Raw genomic sequence first — 19,954 nt, 5'->3', positions numbered from 1 at the left:
AATGGCAAAACAGCTGGGAGGTGGTGGTCACAAGGACAGAAAAAGGGGGAGAAAGAGATGAGCTATCATAATAAATATTAGCATGTGGATGGTGCAATAAAGACAGTACTTTTAAATGTCCACAGCAAAAAAGATCAAATAGAAAACGGCTTCTCATGCAGCTGTACTCTTTTCAAATGACTAGAGGTCTGGTTTGATTATAGGTCCTCATACTATGAACATTGTTTACATTTCACAGATCTTGCATTTTATGCCAAGCTTATCAAATAGTTCCATGTGGGGAAAACCTCTGATTAAGCAGCAGGCATCAATTAAATCAATAAATAGTAAGTCTAGAGAATAGACCATACCACAAAAGTGCAATTAGTATACTTGCTAACTGTTCTTCCAGGCTACAGATACTACTCACCATATGAAAGTCTGAAATGTAATAGAAACACTGCAGTAAATGAGGTACATATGGAAGAAAAATGACGTACTTGGTGTTACATACAAAGCCAGATCCAAGAACAGAATTCTGTTTCTGTTAGAGCCAAAAGTGTTCTCACTAGATTATACTGACTATAAAGTTTTAATAATAAAGAAAAGCACTGAATGCAGATCATTCACAAACTAAATAAAAATAATCAATTTTATTATAGAAAGTATTTAGCTTATCAAAATGTACCTTTGAGATAGAAGAAAAAATAATAAAATATGTATTTATATAAGAAAGTGCTTTGATTCAGTTCTTTAGTTACTTTATAATTAGAAAAAAGTAAGCTTCCCCTTTTTTGGTTTATTTCACCTGCATTTAATAGTTGGACCATATGAGGAAATGTTCCCTCTAGATGCATTTTCAACATGAAAATGAATGCCTTCCTTCTTTGCTTAAACTGTATTTTTAAAAATTTAGGCTCATGCGGAACTACTTACTCTAGAAGACTCATATTAGATCCAAAAAACAGTCCTCTATTCTGAAATAAATAGCTTAAACTGGAAGTCAAACACCTGTAGATTCAGGATCTTGATAATGATTGCACATAATGCAAACAATATTCAAGTTGAAAACCAGACTTTCAGTATCATTTGTTTAAATAAAATATTAGAATGTTAAGTATATTTTTCTTATTATTAACTGATTTTACACATGAACTATTAAAAACTTTTACAGTTAATGTAATGTGAAATGTAAGTCTGAAAGATTTTATCTTTTCTTGGTGCAAGAAGAGTGTGTATTGAAAATGAAAACGTTACGAACAACTTTGAAATTATGAGCTTAAGTGACCAGAACCTGAAGTTTAAATAAAGAGCAGAATTTTCATGCAACTGTTGGATAACATAAGACTGTTATTTATAAATAACTTTTCATAAATCCAGCAAGAAATAAGTGTTTCAGAGACTTCTTCCTTTAGGATTCTCAATATAAACTCAACAGAATAAAACATCTCAAGTCCCAAGAGTATTTGAACTTGCCTCTGTGCAATGTTACACTTTTATAAAGCCCTAACTGTAGTGACAACCCTACACAAAGCTATCATGGGTGAATTAATCATTTGAATTAAGAGCAGCAATGATGAAAGACAAAGTGTCAAAAAAAATGTAGAATGTGCCAAAAGTTTTGAATATTTGGCATGCAATATAACTACAGAAAGGCTATCTATCTATCTACCTACCTACCTACCTACCTACAAGATACATCTATCTATATAAATTACAGACAGGCACATTCTAGAAAGTCATTACTTCTCAGAGATAGTTTATAGATATAAGTACAGCTGACCCTTAAACAACAAGGGTTTGAACTCTGCAGGTCTGCTTATACGTAGATTTTTAAAAATAAACCTATTAGAAAAATTTTGGAGATTGGAGACAATTTAAAACAACTCTGATGAACTGTGTAACCCAGAAATACTGAAAAAGTTTAGAAAAAGTTAGGTACTATTGTAAGAATACTGCATAGAATACATATGACATATAAAAATATGTGTTAACTGACTGTGCTATTGGTAAGGCTTCCTATCAACAGTAGGCAATTAGTAGTTAAGTTCTGGAGGAGTCCAAAGTTATACGTGGATTTTCAACGGGGGCGAGGGGGCTTGGTGCCCCTAACCTCCGCATTGTTCAAGGGTCAACTATATAGGTATAAGATATATACATGTAGATATAAATACAGATATACACATAGACATAGACACACACAGAGGCAGAGGGAGAGAAGAAAAGAGAAGAGATATATGCAATACAACGTAGTCCAGACAAAAGACTTAATACACAAAGAGTTCTTACTAATTGATAAGGAAAAGATGAGCAACTACCTAGAAAAAGAATGCAATTTTAATTAATGAGACTGACAAAAACCCAAAACTCTATTAGAAACAGAGTAAAGAAATAGTAAACTGGTGCAGCTATTTAGACAGGCAATTTGACATCCCTTAACATCTTAAAGGTACATGCCCTTTGATCTAACAATCTTTTTTGCTAGAAATTTATTTATATACATACTCACCCAAGTCATGAAAAATGCCACTAAAAAGGTGTTTACTGCAAAAAGTGTTTGTATAAAGGATTTAAATTAACCACAAGTTCACAGAGAAACAGACTATATTTTCCAAAATGGCTGTAACAAAATGCACTCTTTTTTCCATATGCTCTTATTCAAGGTTACCTGCTTAGGAAGTACTTAGGCATGTGAATTTTGAAACTCTACCTTAAAAATCCTACAATAACCACCACTAAAAAAAGAAAGAACTTTAAAAATAAGAAAGCAAAAGGCTAGAAATATTTTTGCAATTCCAATCAATTGAGGATTTTCCTAGTTAAAGCAGCTGAATAGTAAATTTATTTTTTTTAATTTTTTAATGTTTCTTATTTTTGAGAGAGAGACAGACAGAGCATGAGCAAGTGAAAGGACAGAGAGAGAGTGAGACACAGAATGCAAAGCAGGCTCCAGGCTCCGAGCTGACAGTACAGAGCAGAATGCAGGCTCAAACCCACAAACCATGAGATCATGACCTGAGTCAAAGTCCGACGCTTAACAGATTGGGCCACTTAGGCGCCCCACTGAAAGGTAAATTTAATACAACACCAACAAAATTGTGTGATATGTAGTATTAATGATTATAATACAGTAAACCAAAAAACAAACAAAACAAACACACAAAAGAACTAAAGCTGTTTTCTCTCCCTTTTCCCAAATAGCCAGATTTTTATTCCTTCTGACATGTACACAAATCAGTGAAGCACAGAACCTGTTTCAATAAACCATGGCTGCGAATGATAGGAAAATAAAGCTAGAGTGAACTACTGAACTTCTAACCTCTGTCTCGTTGAAGAGGTGCTTAGTGGACAGGTGCTCCCATCCTTACTAAGAGTGAGCCCTCTTATATTCTGAACTATGCCTGCACATGAGTGTTGTTCAGAAAATACCACAAATCCTGCCTTAGTCAAAAAGGTGTCCAAGCAGACTGGAGGTTCCTCAAAAACAAAGAATTCTCAACACAGAATTACCATATGATCCAGCAATTCCATTCCTAGGTACATATCCCAAAGAAGTGAAAATGGGCTCAACAGACACTTGTATGCCAGTGTTCACAGCACCACTACTCACAACAGCCAACACAAAGGTGGCAACAACACAAGTGTCTAATAGATGAAAGTTAACAAAATGTGGCACGTCCATACAATGAAGTATTATCTAGCCACAAAGAGGAAGCTCTGATACCTGCTACAATTCAGATGGACCTTAAAAACATCATGCTAGGTGAAATAAGCCAAATATTTATGATTCTGCTTACATGAAACATGTACAGAATAAGCAAATTCATAGAAAAAGAAAGTAATGAGTACAGAGTTTGTGATGATGAAAACATCTGGAAACAGATAGTGGTCATGGTTGTAAAACCTGGGCAATGTAATTTATGCTGTTAATGTACACTTGAAAATAATTACAAATGGAAAAAATCTTGTTATGTGTATTTTACCACAATAAAAAATTGAAAAAAAAAGACTTCTGACTCAATGACTGAGATAATTTATACTTTATAGATAAAGTCTATCTTAAGAAGAAACATTTAACACCATAAATAAGGTTCACCTAAGGGCCATGACACTGATGTGGGTGGTGAAAAGAAGTTGTCATGTAAGTTTCTCTCACATGTATGTATATTTACAAAATTTTATTCAAAGGAGTACTAGAATGAATGTCTAACTGAAAGAATAAGTCACTATGAAAATGTCCCTCCTATTAACAAGTACCAAAGACATCCCAAATCATTCAGTACATCAAACAGGTAAAATATTTTATGATGAATAAGCAAATGTTGGATGCAGATCAAATGTGCACATAGAGGAAAGCTATGTCTGATTCTGGAAGATTTATCAGTATAAAATACTATTGAACACCTATTTAAAAAGTCTAAGCTAGGCTGGCTCATCCTGAAAAAGCAACATATTGCTACTGCACTACATTCTAGGCCCAATTTCAAAACTTAAATGGGAGATGAAGCATATACATTTGGTTTCTTTTCTTTTTATTTGTATTTGTGATCAATATTGATGTTTTAGGATGTGAAATTTAAGGTGGGAGACCTTAAAATAGCATTAGGGATATTAGAGGAAGAAGGATTCAATCTAGGATTAGTTAGCAGGCAATTACTATTTAGAGGACAATTACATCACATAATTTGAGGACGATTTGTAATTCCTGAACACTTCTGTAGCAGTAAAAACTCATCACAGATAGGTTGCTTTGCTTCCTGATTTGTCTGCACGACCTTTCCCAATTTTTTCATACAGCACTCCTGTATTTCTCTCCACCTCATACTACCCTCTCATCTCTAATAACACTTTTTTTCCCTTAGGTTTCCATGAAGTTTTGGGCCTTACCACTTGTTTACACTCAAATGAAAATAATAAGAAAATTATGGAATGAAAACACAAAATACACACTACAATGAATTTTCAGTAAATCTGGGGTGCCTGGGTGGCTGAGTCATTTAAGCCTCCGACATTGGCTCAGGTCATGTTCTCATGGTTTTTGGTTCCAGCCCCCATTGCTCTGAGCTGACAGGAAGGAGCTTACTTCCTGCTGAGAGATCCCGGAGAAGGATCCTCTGTCTCCCTCTCTCTTTGCCCCTCCCCTGACTGTTTTCTCTGTCTCCCTCTCAAAAATAAACATTAAAAATAAAGAAAAAGAATTTTCAGGAAATCACAAAAGCTTACTAACATAAATTATTTTAAATGAAATTACAGGAACTCATTCTGGTTAGGAAAATAAATGTTTTTATACTACCCAGAGAGGTATCTGTAGAAAAGAAAACCCTTAATTGCTAAAAAAAATTTACAATTTGTTAATAATATAGATATCATAAACCTTTATTCTTATTTTCATCTGGATACAAATTTTCTGCAATTTTATTTTAATGGAAAAACTTATAGATACTGTAATATAATGATATTTTAAAATATTTATTTATTTTGAGAGAAAAAGAACAAGTGGGGGAGGGGCAGAGAGAGAGGAAGAGAAAGAATCCCAAGTAAGCTCTATGCTGTCAGATCAGAGCCCTACACGGGGCTGAATCTCATGAACCAGTGAGATCATGACCAGCCAAAATCAAGAATCAGATGCTTAACCAACTGAGCCAGCCAGGTGCCCCAATATAATGATAGTTTTAAAATACAATGGACTACTTCAAACTCTTATCAAAATAATCCTAAGTTTTCTCAAATAAAGAAAGCCAAACTACTTCTGTTTCCATAGTGTTTTCCCCCTATTTGCAGCTGAAAAATCAAAAAGATGGTCTGAAATCTCCATGACCTTTTATGTCTATCCCTCTTTCTGTATGGTTATGAAAAAGTGTTATTATGACACAAAATGGGTCTCAGAGAGCTATACTGTTTAAAAATATAGGTTTCTTTTTTTGCCTAAGTAATTTTAATATAAATCGTATTAGTTAAACATTCATTAGATACTCACATAATAAAGGATAATAACAAGGAAAAAGCACAAAGGTCAGCGTGTCTACAATGAGCATGCAGCCTCTAGCCTGGTTAGTAGTTGCCTCTCAGATCACTTGTAATTGCTCAACGAAGACTAACTTTATTCTTTACCATTCATGTGTTTCTACAAAGTCTCTGAACAGATGAAAACAACTGTATAATACTGTCAGAATACAGCATATACAGACAATACTAATTTTTTTTATCTCAAAATAATCAATTTTATGACAGTTCTACTAAAAATCAGAAAGAAAATAGGAACTGGTTAATACTAAAAACCCATGAAGTACAGGGGCAACTCGGTGGCTCAGTCAGTTACTTTTGGCTCAGGTCATGATCTCACAGTTTGTGGGTTCAAGCCCCACGTCAGGCTCTGTGATGACAGTGCAGAGCCTGCTTGGGATTCTCTCTCCCTCTCTCTTTCCCTTCCCTGCCCTCCCTCTCTCTTAAAAACAAACAAATAAACATTTAAAAATATCCACTAAGTATAATACACTGAATTTATCTCTATACATGTTGGTAATTAAGAACTATAAAGCTCTACAAATTTATTTTTTACTTAGGGAACTTTTTTAAAAAGGACCATTACCTTGAATAAAACTTTATTTATAATGTTAGGCAGAATAACTTTCCCCAATTAAGACTTGCCTTTGGGAGACAGAACAAGAGACAGACTAGGCTCCAAGAAGAAACAGAATGAACTAGATGCTTTTCTTTTTTTTATTTGCTATCACTGATCATTCAAGCTCTTCCTCCTCCACATAATAACTAAAAGGGAAAAAAAAAAGCTTTACTGTTTTCATGTGGCAGAGGCTAGTACTTACCCCTCAACTACCATTCTCTTTTTTTCTAATTCACATGGCCTTAATTTATGAGCTGGGCACCCTACCACCTAGGGAAATACTGTTTCTCAGCCTCTCTCACAGTGGGGTGTAGCCATATGACTATGTTTTGGCCAAAGAGGTATATAAGCAGTAGTGAAATGGGGGACTTCCAGATACTCTACTTTAAAAGAATGGGCACATCTGCTGATTCAGTTGCCATTTACTGAAAGCTAACTATGCAGCTAGCACTATTCATGTAGTCTCCACGTAGTCATCATTGAAAAGCTGTCAGTAAGGTCTACCATCAAGTCAAGCACTACTATTACCATTTATACGTAGGAACTTAGACTTAACCTGCTTTAAATTTCACAGTTCTGAACTAGTAAATCTGGGATTTGAACTCAGGTCTCTGTAACTTCCAAGTTCATACTATGTGAACCACTATACTAGAACTTCACTCAATATCCTTAAAGTTCTTCACTGTTTTCTAGCATGGGGAAAGCAAAAATTCAAAAGTTACTCTCACGGTTGGAGGCAGTGGGATTCTAAATTCATTTCATTACATTTTATTTATTTATTTTTTTAGTAGGCTCCATGCCCAACATGGGTTTGAACTTACAACCCTGAGATCAAGAGTCAGATACTCTACCAACTGAGCCAGCCAGGTGCCCCAAATTCATTTCATTTTAAAACCTAAGTTAATTTGCACTGAGAAGCCTGGAAGAAGCCACAGGAACCTTGGGTGTTGGCTGTTTTTTTTTTTTTTTAATAATTTCTACTTACCTTAGGTATATAGAACCTAAAATTTGAGATAATAAAACAAATGACAGTAAGATAAGCTTCACTAGCAAAAGTCCTGGTGAAAAAAAAAAAATCTACTTTTTACTCTAGTAATTGAGTCAGAAACAAACCCAGTATCCTGACTTATCTCCTAAAGGTTTAGTTGTAGAATGACTGTAACATAGTTACTCTTTCTAAAACACACCAGAGTACAAACTACAACCACCAGCCATATTAAAAAAGAATAGAAAAAACTAAACTCCCTAAATGGAAGTTATGTAAAATCAGACCACAAAAACCTCTGAAGGCCATACCTTCAATACTTGGCTGCATTTCTTCTGTTTTTGGAACAAAAATTCTGATTATGCTTGTGTTGATATAAATCAAAGGTAAGCTGCGTGAAGTCAATGTATGGCTCCTCATGGGCTGACCAGGAGATTTTCTTTTCTCTTTTTGGGTCCTTGGTAATTTTGCTTGAAATATACTTGCAATGGCATTAAGCAAAGGAAAGCAAAGGACAATATCAAAAGCTTGTGCTGAAAGAAGAATTTCATGAAGAAAATGAGGGGAACCATCCGTTAAACCTTCAGATAACTTATGAAAACTTCTTCGCTCATTTCTTGATATTAACTTGTGGCGGACATTTTTTGTTACAGCTTTTGTGTATGTCAAAGAGAGAAATCCATGCTGCTGATGAGAGCCATCTAGGAGTTTTGCTGTTGTCTGTTCCAGAAAGAGGAAATCACAATACAAACTTCATTACAAAAAAGAAAAAAAAAAACTATGTGAAAGCAGAAAATAATCTCAGTTGATATTATAATCTTTTACTATGTCTACACCCTCTGATGAGCACATTACTGATCAATTCCACACATGGGGAAAAACCATCTAAGACTTGGAATGCTGAACTGAAAATTAGAAATCCTGAGTTCTAGTCTAGATCTTGAGAGAGGCAATTAAACTTTGTTGTATCTGTGTCTATGATTTCTACATTCTCTGTGATATTCAGAATTTGCAACAAGACATCTCCGGATTTTACCTTTTCATTCTTGATAATTTTTCATTAAAAGTACCAATATGGATCACAGAGACGTTGTTTATGCAGATGAAACTGAAATAACCATGTAATGTTCTTCCATTTGTAATCAACAAACAATCTGAATAGAAAAGATGATTGACTTCCCTCGACTTAATTAACATTTATGAGAGCAGAGTTTTTTCTTTTAATAATTTGGCTAATGTATATGAGACTAAGCCCATAAAAAGAGCTTCATTGATACCATGCTTTGATAACTAAACCAATCATTTAATGCATGTTTATTGGAGATAGTAACATAACACAAAAATAAAACATCTGTCTTTTAGAACTTGCTTATTTTCAGTGGCTATCATTCTGTTTACAAAACCTAACTATCAACTCTCTCACAATTCAAACTCCTATTCCTTGAGTTTAATGCTACATAAATACACATACGACATTTGACTGACAGTAAAAATTATAACATTATATCATCAATACTTCTGACAACATGTCCAATTATATTCAAATTACACACTATAAACAAATTGTAGTAAAACAGCATACTTTGAAGAGTGAAATAAAATGCATACTTTCTATTTCTCAACATTAAAGGACAGCTCTTAAACTTTTCCTGAACCAATTAATGTATATAAAATCCTATTTTACACATCACTCAACATGAAGTTAAAGTTAAGGTGTCATACACATTTCCAACCTCTCTTCCCAGGGCCTGATAAAGTTTTTAGGTTATTATAGTCCAATGCGTGATGTCGAGAGAGGAAATGCACTGAGAAAGAACAACAAACAGGAAAAAAGTGAGAGTGGCAAAGCAGCAAAGTGCCCGGGCTTATGTTATCCCAGCACTAGTGAAGCTCTTTTGCTTCCATTTTCTTCCTCTCACATTGCTACCTATCACCTAGTGACACAGCAAGGGGAAAATAGTAGGCATTTCAGCTGTCACTGTTGATTTTGTTTTTAATCTGGACTTTACAATGAACAAAGGTAAGATAAAAGTTAGTTATCTTTGTCTATGTTCTTTTTTAACCTCATTTTCTGACCATTAAAAATAACCTGGGAAGTAGGAATTAAATGGATGTGCAAAATAATAAATTTCCTGTAACTGTCCTGCTGCCTTCAGAGGTGTTTTTTTGTTTTGTTTTTACTGTTCCCAACTTTCTAGCTGCCTCTCTGATTTCCCTTTCCTTTTGCTTTCTACACGGAAAAGGAAATACAGTAAAGCAAGAAAACGTGCTACCAGTCTTATGTCCATCTTGCTAGGTAACAGGAAACACTGGATGGAGAACGATGGCTGTGATATAGCCCAACAGCAACAACACTGTCTGTATTTAGATGTTTAAACTGGACTTGGGGGGCAGGGTTACAATCAACCACTAATCTAAATAACCTAACTCAAATCCTCCTTAATGGCTATGCTTGAATCCTGGAAATAGTATAAAAGGTGCTTCAGTGTATGAATGTTTTGATTTGGAAAATATATTTTAAACATATTGAACGTAGGTACTCTTGAATGTAAACTCCCCATGAGAGAAAGTTTGTTGAACTGTTGCATCCTCAACTCCCTTAATGTACAAGGAACAAAATGAAAAAATAAATGAATACTAGCTGGAGTGAGATAATGTAAATATTACTTTTCATATGGTAATAATCAGCATCTTATACTCCTTAAAATGAAAAGTTAGAAAACACTGATAATTAAAGAAGTATTATAAAAATGCAGAAAAATTTTAAAGGGCATTAATAAGTTTGGGTTTTTTCATGAATATACATTAAAATTATTAAGTACATAAAAAAATTAAGAATGTTTCTCAGAGACACCAATACCATTCAAATAAAAATAAAACTGAACAGAATTTCCACTGATATAAAAGCCACATGTAGAGACGTTTTTTCCAGACTAAAATTCCAGAAAAAATGTCAGAATCCAATTAGAAACTAGCATTTGCTATTCAAATACAATATTAAACAACTGTTTAAAATATTTGACTAATTTTATCACCTTTTTAAAGATCTAGGTCTTAAATTCCTTTTGAGCTACAAAAAAGGGGAAATAGTTCACACATGCTAAGAAAACATCTAATGTTTGCAATGATTTAAAAAATTCTTAAGAGAATTGCTATTATCATTGAGCTAATCTGTTCTTAATATTTTAAAATTATATGCATTTGTATTGACTTTAAGAATGGCGTTTAAAATAATTAGCTTAATGACATATCCAGATATATTGTACCACTTAGAAAAGAATAAGGTTCTAAACTTCTAAAAGCCACTGGTGGACAGTCTAGTGTTCATCCTATATCCAGCAATGACAGGCATATAGCCCTGTCCAGATTCAAGATCACCAAATATGGTAATGTGGATTAGTTGTGAGAAGGAAATGGCATAATAGAAAGGGGAAAAAAGCAATCTAAGTAAAAGCCATAAAAGAAAAGACAAAGCAGTCTGGTCAACTCTTGATTATTCTATACATGCACAATTTAAAAAACATTACACTTAATGTCCTACACTTCTATTTTCTTATGCTGATGGTAAAGTTAGTTTGTAATTACAAAACCAGAGTGAAAAAGAGTATATGCAAGTAACTCAGAAACAAATTAGATGGTACTAGAAAATCAGTCTATGAGTTAAAAGTAAAGTAGAGTTCATTTACAAAGTGGATGACACAGAGGAGGATAAAAATCAAGAGTTGACTCTATGGATAGTTCAATTCCTTCTCTGGATTCCTGTTAGTGGGAGTTCTGTAGCATAATTTTAAAATGATTTCTTACAGAAGGAAAGAAGCCAGAGCAATTACTGAAAGGGTCCTGCTTGCTGATGGGTCGAACCAACAAGGTGCGTCTGTTCAGCTTGTCAGTACAGGAAAGGAAGACACCTCCACATTGCCCCAAAGACCAACACTCTTCCCCAAGGCTTGAGGTGATGGACAGGAGCAAAGAAGGTGAAAAGACAGAAAGCAATAAAAGCCATAAGCAAAAAAATCTGGATAGTTTTAATTTTGCTCAAGTTTGCATGGGCTCAGGTTTGAGCCCCTGCTAGGTATGGCCTCTGTCTGGACCATCTTCTGCAAAAGCATTGTTAATGGAAGTAAATGAAAAATAATTGCTTTTAGTGTCAAATTACTACTATTAGTTTATGATAAAGGACAATCCAACATGAACTCACTTATGAATAGGAAAAACTTCTAAAACATCAACATAATAGTACATTAATGATAAAACATTTTAATAAAAGCAATCCTACCTTTGATTTTTGAAATATTTACTTAAAAGCTATAATAGGAAAATGGTTACAAAACACAAGCATTTAAAGGAGCAGTTTTATTTTGTAATGTAATTTTGGAAGAATAGGTCAAAAAGAATTTATCTGAGCTCTAATTCTTGCAACCATTAGTCCTATTGCATGAATGAACAAAGATAAACAGTTTATCATATATTTTCAAAAAATCATAATTACTAAATGAGTCTCACCACAGGTTTTTCTTTGCACTGTAGAAATACTCCTTCAAAATGTCCTGACTGCCAACCTTCCCCTGGCCTGGAAAACATAAGTTCACCTTATCTGTTCTTTTCAATTTTTCTGAGTTAAAAACTGAGCATATATAACTATTTCAAATAGTTACTATGTAAACAACACTACACTGAACTGAAACGTGGAACTGACAATGCAATCAAGAACAATTTATTTTAGCACCACACCCTGGGTAGTTTTGCATAATAGAAGCATTTGTCTTATTGGTAAAACTGTATACTTATTGATTGGTTATTTATTTCTACCTTATCTCTGAGACCACAAGGCCCCTAAAAGCATGATTTATGTTTATTTTTCTTACAATACTACATCCTCAGTGCTTAGCATAGTGCACATAACACACAACAAATATTTTGAATAAATCAATGGGTAAATATTTAAAACTTACATAATTTAACAGTAAAGTCATTGATGATCTAGAACATAGATTATAATGTTCACATCATCAGAAAATTATTACAGCTATAACATAATAATCGTGTATCACTTGAAATAATCATGTATCACATGTATCTATATCTATCATATAGAGATATACTATTCAGGAGGAACTAAAGAGCTAAACATTACATTATCAAAGATCAATTAATGATTCATGGTTAGTATAAAAGAAAATATATGCTTCATAACATTCTACTATTACAACAGGTTTTAATATATACCCAGCAAAATATTTTGAACTTCGTAATTATGACACAATTTTTTGGCTAGATAGATTTGATAGTCATTGACATAAGCAATAGGATATGTGTGACACGCAATATGATAAGTAATAAAAATTCAAATGTTTTTAATGCAGAATTAGAAACCTGTTAAAGAAAAAAGATTCTGTTTTTAGGGTATATGATGCACCAGTAAAAGTACAAAAACAGATGTGCTTCTGCAGGCACTCAATAAATAACTGCTGAATGAAAATTATGAATCCAAAAAACAGACTTTAAGGCTGTTTCTATACTAAATTAATATGAAACTAAAAATATGATGCTGTTTAAAAAATAATTTTAAAAAATGTGTTTTATTATAATTCAATTAAAAAATACAAATTCCAGAATAGTATTCCAGAATAGCAAAAAAAAAAAACACCCCAAAAACTCCAAAAAGTGCTAGTTATTTTGTATTTGGGAAAAATTAATGACAACATTGCTATGTATCTTTGTGAGGATATGTAAAACTTTACTTTTTGGGGGCGCCTGGGTGTTGCAGTCGGTTAAGCATCCAACTTCAGCTCAGGTCATGATCTCGCGATTCACGAGTTCAAGCCCCGTGTGGCGCTCTGTGCTGACAGCTCAGAGCCTGCAGCCTGCTTCAGATTCTGTGCCTCCCTCTCTCTTTCTGCCCCTCTACCACTCACACTCTCTTTTCCTCTCAACAATAAATAAACATTAAAAAAAACCCAAAATACAGTTGTTTAAAACTTTATTTTTTTACTATTTATTATAAATAAATTATATCTGCCCACAATAATACTTTTGATAGAAAGTTATTAGGGCAAGAAAAATCTGGTTCTAGGAATATCTACCACATGTATATTAGTCAAATGAGAGATTAAGAAAAGTCTCCAAAGCACAAAGGGCCATGAGATGTCGCTCCATTTTAATCTGTGATTTAACTCATATGGAGAGTGGACAGCAAGTATACAGCAAAAACAAAACCATCCACTATGTCTCCAGTATCTTTGCAAATATACAAAATAACAAACTGTTTGAGATGATTAGTAAAAGCAGCTCATTTCATTTAATATGGCAATATGGGTATTTATGAATAGATTTGCCATCGCATGAAACAAAACTTTGTTATATTCCATATATGAATGAATACCAAGTAAAATTAATCAATTTATCTGTTAAGAACTCTCTTTGGGAATAAGTACAGCACTTCAAAAAATAACAAAATTAAAATATAAAAATTCTTATATAAGACTGTGTTCAAAGAAAGCATAGCTTTTCCCATATTTATTATTATTTACCTGCTTCTATAGTGATCAATATTGAAACTTTCTATTTTACATTTCACTTTGGTATATACATCCTGAACATCTATGGAAGCACTGAGATCTTCTAGTTCACTGACCATACAAAGCTCTGCAATAAGAAGCAAACATAATCAGCATTGGCCTCACAATCAATATTAAAACCTTGTGTTTTACATTTAATGTTCATGTATACATCCTTAACTCCTAGAGAGGAAATGAGACTTTCTGTTCATTAACCATACAGGATTCTACAATAATAAGGAAAAGTAACATCAATATAGGCCTCACGATTAAGATAAAGCACCTATTTCAAGACAGAAGAAATCCATTGATGCTTGAGGTAATGTATCTAACAATCTTTGCATACTTTTAGTGAAAATGATATAACACATCAATGAAACCAATGAAAAAATTACTTGGCTTTTGGAATGAATTTTAATATAAAAAGACAAAATTTACGTATTGCTAATAGAAAGCAACTAAATTAGACCTAATGATGTTTGTTTACTTTAAATGACAGTGATAATAAAACTAGGTTCTACTATTTCTTTGAAAAATATGTTTAATATTTTACCTTTTTAGCAGAGAAGAAAAGTAACCCTGTACCTGTGCCTTTATTTTCAGGATCTGGAGCAAAGAGCTTTATAGTAATTTTGGGGAGAACCCACTGCATCCACAGACTAACACGGCCACTGGATCCACCAATGTTACTTGTAGTTTGTTCCAAGGTAACAGAATCTGAAAATGGTGAGTCATCACCTGCTTGTACAGAATCTCCCTGGAATGAGAAAAAACAAGTGTGTAACAAAGAAAAATAACTATAAAAAATGATAAATTTTGAAGTCTCGACTTCTGGAAATAAAGTTTTACCAGATTATGGCCATATTCATTCATTTACCTATTGCCTATGGCTACTTTTTAGCAGTTAAGTAGTTCCTATAGAGATACTATGGGCCACAAAACCTAAAATATTTACTATCGAGCCATTTATACAGTTTGTCTACCCCTGCTATACAGCACTTATGTATGAATCTGCAATATCCATAGCAAAGTGATTACCATAATAAGCATGGAGTAAGAAATAGAACACTTATTATGTCTCACATATTACAAGAAGACATTAAAAAGTTGGATTTGATAATAGTTCTTTTTTAATTTTTTGAAGTAATTTCTACACTCAACATGGGGCTCAAACGCACAACCCCAAGATTAAGAGTAGCATGTTCTACCAACTGAGCCAGCCAGCCAGCTAGGCACCCCGACAACAGATTTTTACAATGACTTATATGGCTAAACGGCTCGAGGTAAAGACCATGAGCTTATTTAATTCAACAAATACATAATGAAGTACGAATATGTAATTTCCCACATTTGGAACTAACAAACTTTCTGTAAAAGGTTTGTTTGGTAGTCCTTGTTTTCGTTAAATGTTTTCAGCAGCTGTTACATGGTCTGGAGAAAATTATAAATCCTGGTTTGGAGTTGGATAACTTCAGTCTCAAGACAGGAAGAGATGGTGTCAGGGATAGTGATCACTCTCATGTATTGTGTTATTTTAAGGATTAGCTACCAAGTATTTGGGCTCTTAAAATCCCACCTTTGCAGTTCATTTAAAACTTTCAAAAATACTCAGGAGCCCAAACCCATTCTCTGAGAACTGATCAAATACACTATAGTATGCTTATTTACAAGACGTGTATATATTTTTAAACTTTAGTTATATGTACTTAAAAATAGTCTGGTAAAGCAGCATGATACACTAGGTTAAGGACTTCTTCAGACCCTATTCATGTTTGTTTCCTCCTCTGCAAAATGGTTATTTTGATATTTATCTTTTAGAATTGTTGTTAAGAAGAAAAAAGAACACGAACATAAAGTGATTACATATAATAATTCATAATTAGTAGGTATAATTATCGCTAACAAATGGAACGACTACTTACAAATTGTATGCTCACAGTCTTACAAAATTTGGTATTCTATCTATACCTTCTTGCCTTTCTCATTTTGTCATCTTTCTAACTTTAGCACCTTTTCCTTTGCCATATATACTCAACTTCTAATAGTTCTTTGTTGCTTTGAATGTCTCAAACAAAATGTTCACTTCCTATGCCAAGGAGTCATGACCAGTAGTCAACAGCCAGAACAAAACATCCCTTAAAATTTAATAGAAGACAACACAACATGGTCAGTATATTGCTTTCTATGGATAGTTTCTCAGGACAGAAGCCACTCATCTCTTAGTCAAGCCATTAGTCTGACAGCTAACAACAGGGACGATGAGTAAAACCTTATGTAAATCCAAAAATTTCTGCTCTCATTAGCACAGGCATGTATTCTACTCAGGTATATTCAGCGCCTACATGAAGTTTTTACCTTGACCTCATGATAATTTTTACAATCTCTTTCAATCAGAAGAAAATTTAATTTCCTTGAACACCCCAAAGGAGACTTAATGGGGAAGATTTTCACAAAAGAACAGACAAGTACTTATTGTTGGAATACTTAGACACCAAACACAGCAAAGCAATAGTGTCCTGTGATTTACTGTGACAGAAAATTATAGACTTAAATCTGAAGATAGTGAAGCCATTCCTTGTTACATTTACACCAAACAAGGCAAACAACTTCCTGTTCGTGATGTTTTCATATAAATGCTTCTCCAAAATAAGTAGTCCTAATTCTGCTACAGCTGAAATTCTTACAATTTGAGAAGCGATACAAAAATGCAGGGTTTTAGTTGCTGTCTAAAGTAACACAACATCTAATGAAAAGCACAAACTAATCCCAGAAAAGGATGCATTTTACAAAGTCAAATTCAATAAAAGATAATATAATATAGTCAACACGCCTTTCTTTATGGGTAAATTCTTATAGCAGAAGCATTCATAAATTAAATTTTCCTTCAACAGTTAGAAGAACATCATACTCCCAAGAATGGAAACTGTGGAGAAAGCAGCACCTCAAATCAATGAGACCTAGATTTTTAAATATTGTTAGGTATATTCAGTAGGAATGCTAAGAACATGGTGGCTTCAAATTTAATAACTAAGCACTTCTGAAAAAGTTGCTCTCCCTCCTCATGCAGTTTCAGTTTTCATTTTGGATTTACAACATTTGGTGTGGTATTGTTAAATATGTTTGTGCATTAATTTTCTGCTCCATTTCCAAATCTATATAGCAAAAATAGAGCCAGAATTGAAGATGCTGAACTATTTTCCCACACCTCTTTATGCCAAGTTCTAAAATACACAGTTCAATTCTTTCACCATTCTGTTGCAAATTGACCAAAAGACTGAGTTTATTTTCCTAGCTGAATTTATCTTTGTTCATCTGGAAGAGCAAACACTGCAGCCCTTCATCCTTGGCCTGCTTTAGAGCTCAGGGATGATCATAGTTTTGGCCACACTGCTCCACTCCCTTATCAAAATAACTCCAGCATTCTTGTTCAATCACAAAACTTCCCAAAGGGCTAAACACTTCCACCACGGTTTGTACTTAAGTCAACAGTGACAAGTGGCCTGCTGTGGTTTCCACTACCTTTGCTCTCGCTATTTCAATGCAAGGGTGGGGAAAATGATGAACTGTTTTTAAGCTTCGTACTTACGCCTCTTACGCCTATTTCCCCTTCTACCACCATCCAGATGGATATTCAGGAAGCTAGAGCTATATTCACTGAAAAGTATGGTACTTCCTACCAACATGTCAACATTAAAAAAATTACTCATAAAGTATAAATCACCCAAGGATCATATAAACAAATACTCCTACTTAATACAAATAATTGTTAAGAATGTACTTTTTAAAACCAGATTCATTTGTAGTAAACTCTTCATAGTCAAAATAATGAATGTATTTGATGCAAATGAGAAAAACAGTACTTTATATAGTAGCAATTTTTAAAAATTTATGAACTTATTTGAATGCAAATATTAATTAGAAACGAAAAATTTAAAACTGTGATTTCAAAGCATTCCCTAGATACATAATCTATATAAATAAGCACAACAAATATAAGGTGACCTCATAGCAACTCCTTATTAGATATGTCCCCTGAGGCAAGGGAAACAACCAAAAATAAACTATTGGGACTTGATCAAAATAAAAAGCTTCTGTAGAGCAAAGGAAACAATCAACAAAACTAAAAGGCAACTTATAGAATGGGACAAGATATTTGCAAATGACATATCTGATAAAGGGTTCATATCCAAAGTATATGAAGAACTTATAAAACTCAACACCAAAAAAAAATGAATAATCCAATTACAAAATGGGCAGAAGACAACATGAATAGACATTTTTACAAAAAAGACATCCAGATGGCTAACAGACACATGAAAAGAAGCTCAACATCACTCATCATCAGAGAAACACAAATCAAAACTATAAGGAGATATCACCTCAAAACTGTCAGAATTGCTGAAATCAGCAACACAAGAAACAACAGGTGTGTTGGCAAGAATATGGAGAAAGGGGAACCCTTTTGCACTGTGGGTGGAAATGCAAACTGGTGCAGCCATTCTGGAAAACAGAACAACCCTATGATCCAGCAATTGGGTAACTACTATTTACCCAAAGGATACAAAAATGCTAATTCAAAGGGATACATGCACACAGATGTTTATGGCAGCATGATCTACAATTGTCAAGATATGGAAAGAGCCCAAGTGTCCATTGGTAGATGAATAGATAAAAAGATGTGGTGTGTATATATTATACATATATATGTGTATACACACACACAATGGAAAATTACTCAGCCATAAAAAGAATTAAATCTCGCCATTTGCAACAACATGGATGGAACTAGACAGTATAATACTAAGCAAAGTCAGTCAGAGAGAAACAAATACCATTTGATTTCACTCATATGTGGAAGTGAGGAAACAAATCAAACAAAGGGGGGAAAATAGAAAGGCAAACCAAGAAACAGACTCTTACCTATAGAGAACAAACTGATGGTTACCAGAGGGAAGGTGGGTGGGAGGATGGGTGAAATAGGTGAAGGGGATTAGGAGTGAACTTGCTGTGATGAGCACTGGGTGTTGTATCCAAGTGTTGAATCACTACATTGTACACCTGAAACTAATATTACACTGTATGGTAACTAACTGGAATTTAAATAAAAACTTAAAAAACTGGCATGAGGTGGTTCATTCCTCAATCTCCAGTAATTATTTATAATGCACTTATTTTCAGTTAAATTTAAAGTGAATATGGGTCAAAATAGATGCCCAGGGTTAAAAGACAAAAACTTCTAGGTATAAAATAAATAAGTCCTGGGGATGTAATGCACAGCATGATGACTATATAGGTAATAATGCTGTATTGTGTGTTTGAAAGTTGGTAAGAGAGTAGGTTTTAAATGTTCTCATCACAAGAAAAAATAACTTGTAACTATGTATGGTGATGGACGTTAAGCGCGCACGCACACACACACACACACACCACATATTTTTTAAACTAGAAGCAATTTTAATCACTGAATCAATGAAGGATAAGAATGTAAGTCAAATTTTGCCATGAAGCAAAACTTACAACATTAGAGGTTAATGTGTTAATTTTTACTTTTGGTTGAGTTGTAAATCAGTATTCTCACATACACTCAGCATTTTATATTTTTTTCTTATATAACAAAAGTTTTGCTCCTCCTTCTATGTGGTACAGAATTGTCTCTAGGAAGCAGAATCCATTATGAGCTAAATTTCGCAGTCCACCTACATATTATGTGTATGCACATATCCATGCCATATTATAAATTCCTCTTAGGATAAAAAGACTCTGTTTTAAATGTTTAATTTTTTAAAGATGAATATTATTAAGTATCCAATT

The 19,954-nt window shown here is 33.7% G+C and overlaps 1 protein-coding gene across 1 annotated transcript in view; it reads right to left on the bottom strand.

Annotated features, from left to right (window-relative positions):
- The window catches only part of VPS13B (vacuolar protein sorting 13 homolog B), a 795,867-nt gene that overhangs the window by 336,937 nt on the left and 438,976 nt on the right, over window positions 1-19,954 (bottom strand). The window contains 4 exon segments of the mRNA XM_042923372.1: window positions 7,898-8,306; window positions 12,090-12,156; window positions 14,117-14,231; window positions 14,729-14,900. Of these exon segments, the coding sequence (XP_042779306.1) occupies window positions 7,898-8,306; window positions 12,090-12,156; window positions 14,117-14,231; window positions 14,729-14,900 (763 nt within the window).

The sequence above is a fragment of the Panthera leo genome, chromosome F2, assembly GCF_018350215.1.
Source record: "Panthera leo isolate Ple1 chromosome F2, P.leo_Ple1_pat1.1, whole genome shotgun sequence".
NCBI classification, from domain to species: Eukaryota; Metazoa; Chordata; class Mammalia; order Carnivora; family Felidae; genus Panthera; species Panthera leo.
Note: the sequence above shows the minus strand (reverse complement) of the source record. Positions and strands in the feature narration are given on the sequence as shown.